This window comes from Engystomops pustulosus, chromosome 2 (assembly GCF_040894005.1).
Source record: "Engystomops pustulosus chromosome 2, aEngPut4.maternal, whole genome shotgun sequence".
NCBI lineage: Eukaryota > Metazoa > Chordata > Amphibia > Anura > Leptodactylidae > Engystomops > Engystomops pustulosus.
Genome location: NC_092412.1, coordinates 17,939,923 through 17,949,431, shown reverse-complemented (window position 1 = coordinate 17,949,431; position 9,509 = coordinate 17,939,923). Strand labels below are relative to the sequence as shown.

General features: G+C 43.4%; 1 protein-coding gene across 1 annotated transcript; it reads left to right on the top strand.

The window, feature by feature from the left end:
* Positions 1-1,162: 1,162 nt before the first annotated feature.
* On the top strand, positions 1,163-2,086 carry LOC140117013 (odorant receptor 131-2-like). The gene has a single exon (XM_072133444.1). It carries the CDS (start codon positions 1,163-1,165, stop codon positions 2,084-2,086), a length of 924 nt encoding a protein of 307 aa, XP_071989545.1.
* The last annotated feature ends 7,423 nt before the right edge of the window (positions 2,087-9,509 follow it).

Sequence of the window (9,509 nt, the reverse complement as noted above, 5' to 3'; positions counted from 1 at the left end):
GGGAAATCACAGGGGTCAGTAGTGAAGGGGTTGCAGTTACCAATGGGATATCACAGGGGTCAGTAGTGAAGGGGTTGCAGTTACTAATGGGAAATCACAGGGGTCAGTATTGAAGGGGTTTCCGTTACCAATGGGATATCACAGGGGTCAGTATTGAAGGGGTTGCAGTTACTAATGGGATATTACAGGGGTCAGTATTGAAGGGGTTGCAGTTACTAATGGGATATTACAGGGGTCAGTATTGAAGGGGTTGCAGTTACTAATGGGATATTACAGGGGTCAGTGTTGAAGGGGTTGCAGTTACTAATAGGGTATCACATAAGTCAGTTTTGCAGGGATTGCAGTTACCAATGAGATATCACAGGGATCAGCATTGCAGGGGTTACAGTTACCAGTGGGATATCACAGGAATCAGAAGTGGAGGGGTCACAGTTACCAGTAGGTTGCCATTGGGTCAGTATAAGGGCTCAGCCTTTGTAATATTTTTATTCACAACTGTATGGTTTTTATACATTACTAGTCAGACTACTACCATTACCCAAAATGATGGGTAAATTTGCGACTAAGGTTACTCATAAGGTGTCCATCCAATATGTGTTTATGTAATGACTGGCAGGTGGGTCTTTACTCATTTCTTTAGTGCCATGATCCCCTTTGTCTCTGTGCTCGGCTATCCGGTGGTAATCCCAGGCTGCCATATACTTACCAGAGAGGGTTTTTATACAAGCATTGCATCTGTACTGTTACCAAATGATAAAAGCTCCATCTCTGTTGTGGTCACCTGGGAAGCTGTCCTATCGGTTGGTTTCTCCAGAGCAAACAAAAGGCTCAGCTCTGGGTTCTGTGCCTTTTTATAGAGTTTTCTGACTGAAGAGACACCAGAGATTTGTGCTGCAGATTTGGCCCCCAGTCTATTGCCCCCCCCCCCCCCCCTCTCCATCTTATTATATTGTGAATTGTTGTGGTTGGTTTTATAAAAACCCGTAATCCCTAAAAGTCAAAGTCAACCTATGGTAAAGGTGGTCACATCGTTATAAGAAGAACAGTCTTACTGGATTAGAACATAGATCTCATGTATAGAACATGAATACTATAGATTTTAGTCACTTTTTTAACCCACAATCTCTTGTTTTCAGACTTAATATAATCTGAAGATCAAGGGATGGTAAACTCCACTCAAAGCAATGTCAACATGACAGTCCAAGCCTTCAGGATGTCTGCGATCTTAAGGATTACCATGAACGTTTCAATGATTCTCATCCTTGTTGTCTTCATCTACTTCATGGTCATCATCCTCAATGTCTTCTTCACTAGTCCTCATGTCAGGGAGACCATGCGTTACATCTTATTCATTCACATGCTTCTGACTGATGGGGCCTACCTTTTCATCTCAATTTTACTCTTTATATTAGGCACGAATGCTATCCCCATGCCCATTCCCGTATGTTTCGTCATCATCAGCTTTTCCACATGTGTGTGCAATGTGACTCCATATAATCTGGCCGTCATGTCTTTGGAGTGCTACATTGCAATCTGCCACCCATTAAGACATGTCGAGTTATGTAATGCCCAAAGATCCAGCATGGCGATGGCCAACATGTGGATCGTGGGGATGATCCCACAACTTGTCAACTTTGTTGCCTATTATATCTCTGTCGACAAGAAGCTCTTTCTTCTAAATGCCATCTGTGACTGGAGAACATTGATCGCCAATGAATTTCAGATCACCTTCAGATTACTGAGCAATGTTCTCGGCTTTACCGTGGTAGGAATCATCGTTGCCTACACCTACGTTCAGGTTAGTCTGGTGGCTCATAGGATGGACTCCGAGAAATTTGCTTCAAAGGCTGGAAAGACGGTCCTGCTCCATATATTTCAGCTCCTCTTCTCTATGCTCTTTTTTACCTCTACATTTACTGAAACATATTTGCAGACAATATTCCCTTATATCACATTGATTAACTTTATATTGTTCATGTGTCTCCCCCGATTGGTCAGCCCTTTAATCTATGGGATGAGAGATGAGGTTTTCGGAAAACCTATGAGAAGGTTTTGTTCTTTATCAAGGAACTCAACTTTAAATTGATATTATAGGGAAACAAGATGATGATGGATATACTGTACTTTACGTTTATTTGTTTATATTCCAATCGCCTACTATAAAGGGTCGTACTTGCCACAGCGGTGATTGGGCCCATAACCCAGGAGGGCACATAATCTGCAGTACAACATTTCGATCTACTTCAAAGTCTTACAATTTAGGCATCACAAATTCAGTCTAAAGTAAGTGCGCAATAGAGAAATATGCAGCTGCAAGGGTTGCAGTGTTCTCTTTTTACTCCATTCTCATTACATTCAGAGAAGACATGGCTAGATATAATTGGCACTTCACTACATCTGAAATTTAATGATTGTACTGTAGATTATAGAGGTATCTACCATGTATGTAAAGCTGTGCCACTGTATGGTGCTAGCAAAATATATAGGCAGCCACCTTACACAGAGCTGAATCAAAGCTGCTGGCCGCGCATGACCATTCTGCTCCATTCATCTCTATGGAGCTGACAGAGATTACCAACGGTGTGTGATGGTGATAGATGCTGCCTGTGGTGGATAAGGGCTACCATGGACCCTGGGCAGTATACAGTTTGTAGTCCCTAATTGTACCTTTGGGATGCTTACCATCTGGAGAGGTGCAATGGGTTACCATCAGAGGCTTAGGTAGCAGGTGGGCAGATGGGGTGGTGACTTGGGAAGAGGCCTAGGAAGCTGGTGGGACCCATCCTATGTCTACCAGCATGCAGTGGGCTGCTGGTACACTGGGCTCCATCAAGAAAATGCTATAATTATCTCCCCTCTGCTGCAGCTGAGAGATAATTACTGTGGACAGTAGGTGGCAGCATTGCTCAGTAATGTTGCTTCCTTCTATGGTAAGCTGCTCTGTACAGCACTGACTCCACTGCTGGAGGTCGGAGAAGAAGAGGAGGAGGGAAGACAATATTATCGACTTCCTTCCCTCACTAGAAGAAGATGCTACTGCCAGACAACTCTGCACCAGAACACAGACCAGGTGACTGGGGAGGGGGATTTAGGAGCTAAGGAAGCTACTGTCTGAATGTTTCCAATATATGCAGCAGCCCTACATGTAACTTTATTACCCCTTACTGCAAACCTACTGCTTCCTACCCCCCAAAGTCCTTATTTACTCAGTCACCCACAGCTCTTGTCACCTCCCTGAGTATCTGCCCCCCCCCCATATCACAAATGTTAACCACTGTTCACAGTCTCTCCCCACAGAGCCCCTAGCACTAACATCGTGACCCCTTCATGCTTTGATATTTCACCCCACCCCAAGGGGGCAAGTCTTGGCCTTCAGGCTAATTTTTTTGGCTGTTTTATGGCATCCACCATGCAGTTTCAGTAACAATTTAATTTAATAGTTAGTGATGTTTACACAATAAAGAACATTTTTAACCTCTTACTTTACAATTTTACTCAGTTTTATTGCTGTTTTTGGTCCTATCACTAGACCCAAAACAGATTGGCGTAAGAATCCAGAGTGTGGGCGAGGACTCTCTAAGCAGACACTTTATGATCCCTCTAGTGCTGTGAGATCCTGTGAGCTGACAACGTGTTTAGGGTATTAGGGTACAGGGTTTATATACACTTTTATTTAGCTTCTGAATATTCTACTAGTATCCGACGCATAGAAAGAGAGATGAGACAGTTCCAATAAAAGATGAAGAGATCCATGAGATGGATATATCACACAATGACACTCTCAGCTCTGATCTCACACCTACAACACAAAGTGTTAGCTCTGCTATGAAAACCATATTTGTCTGTAGCTTGTAGACTAAGTCTCTGCACACTGCTGCCTGCTGGAAGGAAGTGCCTGTGTCTGAGCTGGTCTTGTAATGCAGGGGCAGGAAGCACTGCAGTGTGCAGAGAGGAGAAGCTATTCATGAGCAGAATCTAACCATAGTCAAAAGATTTAACATAGTATCCAGGATAAACCAAAATTGTAAACGCCAGTACTGATTGAGAGAGGTTGTGATTATATCTGTGAATTGCTGTATTTTTGTTTATAACAGTGAATTAGAGAATCTGTTATTCTCTTGTTCTGAGTATATTTAAGAATCTTGTCTTCATGGGAATACCCCTTTAATGGCTATACCAAATATTACTATTTTTATTTTTTGTTAACAATTTTACAAAATAAAACACTTTTACATGGTAAACTGGTTTCAATTTATGTGTGTATTTTGTCTCAGTTTTTACACTATGAATAACAGAAGCCTATTGTAAGCAATCTGCTAGTGATAGTAGATTAATGACTACCTTAATTTGGACCTCTCACGCACGTCTCCAGGACTTCTCCTGAGCTGCACTAATTCTCTGGAATGTCCTTCCCCGGTCTATCAGACTAATACCCAAGCTCCAAAGTTTCAAAAAACCCAACTTTTTAGGCAGCCTATCACACTCACTAACTGCATGAAATGTCAACTCTCTTTTTACTAATCCATACTATTTCCTCCTCTTGTTGCTTATCTGGCAAACACCTGATATATACCAAGCTCCAGGCTTCTCTGCAGTCACTCTTTCACATTGGACTTTGTATATAAGATGCGGCTGATGGCTGGTTCAAGCAGCAGAATTTTTATTTATTTGATTATTTTATTCTGTTCCCTTATAAAGAATGGCTGGAGCATTATACAAGCTCTTATACCTCTTGTGTCACCTTCTCATCCTCATAGAATATAAACTCTTGTGTGTCCCCCTTCATCCTCATAGACTGTAAGCTCTTGTGTCCCCCCTCATCCTCATAGACTGTAAGCTCTTGTGTCACCCCCTGATTCCTCATAGACTGTAAGCTCTTGTGTCATCCCCTCATCCTCAAAGACTGTAAGCTCTTGTGTCACCTTCTCATCCTCATAGAATATAAACTCTTGTGTGTCCCCCTTCATCCTCATAGACTGTAAGCTCTTGTGTCACCCCCTCATCCTCATAGACTGTAAGCTCTTGTGTCACCTCCTCATCCTCATAGACTGTAAGCTCTTGTGTCCCCCTCATCCTCATAGACTGTAAGCTCTTGTGTCACCCCCTCATCCTCATAGACTGTAAGCTCTTGTGTCACCCCCTCATCCTCATAGACTGTAAGCTCTTGTGTCACCCCCTCATCCTCATAGACTGTAAGCTCTTGTGTCACCCCCTCATCCCCATAGACTGTAAGCTCTTGTGTCATCTTCTCATCCTCATAGAATATAAACTCTTGTGTCACCCCCTCATCCTCATAGACTGTAAGCTCTTGTGTCATCTTCTCATCCTCATAGAATATAAACTCTTGTGTCACCCCCTCATCCTCATAGACTGTAAGCTCTTGTGTCACCCCTTCATCCTCATAGACTGTAAGCTCTTGTGTCACCTCCTCATCCTCATAGACTGTAAGCGCTTGTGTCACCCCCTCATCCTCATAGACTGTAAGCTCTTGTGTCCTCCCCCTCATCCTCATAGACTGTAAGCTCTTGTGTCCCCCCCCTCATCCTCATAGACTGTAAGCTCTTGTGTCACCTTCTCATCCTCATAGAATATAAACTCTTGTGTCCCCCCCTTCATCCTCATAGACTGTAAGCTCTTGTGTCACCCCCTCATCCTCATACACTGTAAGCTCTTGTGTCCCCCCTCCTCCTCATAGACTGTAAGCTCTTGTGTCACCTCCTCATCCTCATAGACTGTAAGCTCTTGTGTCACCCCCTTATCCTCATAGACTGTAAGCTTCTGTGTAACCCCCTCATCCTCATAGACTGTAAGCTCTTGTGTCACCCCCTCATCTTCATAGACTGTAAGCTCTTGTGTCCCCCCTTCATCCTCATAGACTGTAAGCTCTTGTGTCACCCCCTCATCCTCATAGACTGTAAGCTCTTGTGTCACCCCCTCATCCTCATAGACTGTAAGCTCTTGTGTCACCCCCTCATCCTCATAGACTGTATGCTCTTGTGTCCCCCCTTCATCCTCATAGACTGTAAGCTCTTGTGTCACCCCCTCATCCTCATAGGCTGTAAGCTCTTGTGTCACCCCCTCATCCTCATAGACTGTAAGCTCTTGTGTCACCCCCTCATCCTCATACACTGTAAGCTCTTGGGTCACCCCCTTATCCTCATAGACTGTAAGCTTCTGTGTCACCCCCTCATCCTCATAGACTGTAAGCTCTTGTGTCACCCCCTCATCCTCATAGACTGTAAGCTCTTGTGTCCCCCCTTCATCCCCATAGACTGTAAGCTCTTGTGTCACCCCTTCATCCCCATAGACTGTAAGCTCTTGTGTCACCCCCTCATCCTCATAGACTGTAAGCTCTTGTGTCACCCCCTCATCCTCATAGACTGTAAGCTCTTGTGTCACCCCCTCATCCTCATAGACTGTAAGCTCTTGTGTCACCCTCTCATCCTCATAGACTTTTGAAACAGGGGAATTCACCAAATCTATTCTGACCTTGCTTTTCCCAAAGCCAAGAAATCTTTTATTATTGAAATAAAGCACCAGAAGAAATGTTAACGTTGGGCAATATCCACCCTCAGGCCAGTACTACGTCCACCTACGCTGAGAAGTTCATCCTTTTCATATGTTTCCGTAGAATTTCATCCCTTGCTCCATAAATCAGAGGACTGATGAATCTGGGAATGCACATGAACAAAAAGAAGTTGGTAATGTAAATGAAGAAGAAATATTCCCTCAAATATGCATTAGTGAATGAAGATGTGAAGGACATCATACACAGTCCAAGCTGGACGGCATGAAGGAGGACGTTTTTCTCCGCTTTGAATGCAGAAGACTTCCCAGATCCGATCTTCCGAGCCACCATCATAACTTTGACATAGGTGTATAAGATGACCAAACCGACCAAGGTGAAAGTGCAGATCTCAGTCAACGACCTTAAGGTGACTTGGAAACTGTTCATTGCAAATGTTGGCCATACACATATGAGGCTAGTGGAGAAGAAATGTTTTGGCATGGAGTAACACATGGCCACAAAGTCAAGAAACTGAGGAGTAAGAGCCAGAAACCACATGGCTCCTACGGCCACAAGAGACTTTTGTGCTGTGCAGACTTCTGCGTGTCTTAAGGGGTAACAAATGGCGATAAAACGTTCCAAGGACATGACGGCCAAGTTGAAGGGCGTGACCCTAAATGCACTTAACGAGACGGTGAGGAGCGGATAACATATGGGCACAGGGATGTTTACGAGATATATAGCCATGAGAAAGAGGAATATTAGTACAGATAGCAGCACGGCGTCATTGATGAGCATGTGGACAAAGAAGATGTAGCGCACAATGTCCCGGATGTGAGGGCTGGTGAAGAAGACATTCAATATGATGGTCACAAAGTAGAGGAAGATGCAGAAGGACAGGAGAATCAAGGCAAGCAAGAAGTTCCTCACAATCTGTACAGTCTGGGCACTTATTGTGGTGTTGACCTCAGTGGTGTTGAACATTATGGGAATGGAACAGGAAATGGTTTTGGTGGAAGTTCTCGTACTGGAAGACAAAAAGAGTTAGGCTACAACTCCATGATCATGTTTGGTGGACTGAGTTGTGATAAAGCTACTTCCTAATGCTGAACATAATGGAAGCAGTTGTCAAGTCAAAATTCTTGAAATTGCTACTGAACTTTTGAATTATAGGAAACATTAAGGTTAAATCATGTCATGATAAATGTCTCATGCTGAATGGACAATGACATTAGTCTCATAAGAATATATTTGTGGGAAATTATACAATTTCCACTAAAGAATCTAAAAAATAATTCACAGTAGACTATTTATACTGCAATGTTGGTGCAATAAATTACCTATACTCCAGAGCTGCACTCACTATTCTGCTGCTGGTACTGTTACTGTGTACATACATGACATTACTTATCCTGTACTGATCCTGAGTTACATCCTGTATTATACTCCAGAGCTGCACTCACTATTCTGCTGCTGGTGCAGTCACTGTGTACATACATGACATTACTTATCCTGTACTGATCCTGAGTTACATCCTGTATTATACTCCAGAGCTGCACTCACTATTCTGCTGCTGGTGCAGTCACTGTGTACATACATGACATTACTTATCCTGTACTGATCCTGAGTTACATCCTGTGTTATACCCCAGAGCTGCACTCACTATTCTGCTGGTGGTGCAGTCACTGTGTACATACATGACATTACTTATCCTGTACTGATCCCGAGTTACATCCTGTGTTATACCCCAGAGCTGCACTCACTATTCTGCTGCTGGTGCAGTCACTGTGTACATACATGACATTACTTATCCTGTACTGATCCTGAGTTACATCCTGTATTATACTCCAGAGCTGCACTCACTATTCTGCTGCTGGTGCAGTCACTGTGTACATACATGACATTACTTATCCTGTACTGATCCCGAGTTACATCCTGTGTTATACCCCAGAGCTGCACTCACTATTCTGCTGCTGGTGCAGTCACTGTGTACATACATGACATTACTTATCCTGTACTGATCCTGAGTTACATCCTGTATTATATCCCAGAGCTGCACTCACTATTCTGCTGCTGGTGCAGTCACTGTGTACATACATGACATTACTTATCCTGTACTGATCCTGAGTTACATCCTGTATTATACCCCAGAGCTGCACTCACTATTCTGCTGCTGGTGCAGTCACTGTGTACATACATGACATTACTTATCCTGTACTGATCCTGAGTTACATCCTGTATTATACTCCAGAGCTGCACTCACTATTCTGCTGCTGGTGCAGTCACTGTGTACATACATGACATTACTTATCCTGTACTGATCCTGAGTTACATCCTGTATTATACCCCAGAGCTGCACTCACTATTCTGCTGCTGGTGCAGTCACTGTGTACATACATGACATTACTTATTCTGTACTGATCCTAAGTTCCATCCCATATTATACTCCAGAGCTGCACTAACTGTTCTGCTGCTGATGCAGTCACTGTGTACATACATGACATTACTTATCCTGTACTGATTCTGAGTTACATCCTGTATTATACCCCAGAGCTGCACTCACTATTCTGCTGCTGATGCAGTCACTGTGTACATACATGATATTACTTATTCTGTACTGATCCTAAGTTCCATCCCATATTATACTCCAGAGCTGCACTCACTATTCTGCTGCTGGTGCAGTCACTGTGTACATACATGACATTACTTATCCTGTACTGATCCTGAGTTACAACTGGTACTATGTCCCGGATGAAAACGAAAGGGTTTTCAGTATCGATCACATCAATGTCCAAACAGATGAATGTGAAGGGAACTAGAGTGGATGAAGTCTACAGAAGTCCAAAAAACACCTTATGGGTGCGGTGACACGTGGCGCTAGCTGTGAGTCTACAAATCCAACGCCAGTGTCCGGGGTGTTTTGCATTACCGATCACATGCTGTAAGCCCAATGCTAGCACCTAACGTGGCCTAAAAGTCCAAAGAGAATGCTAAATCTCTC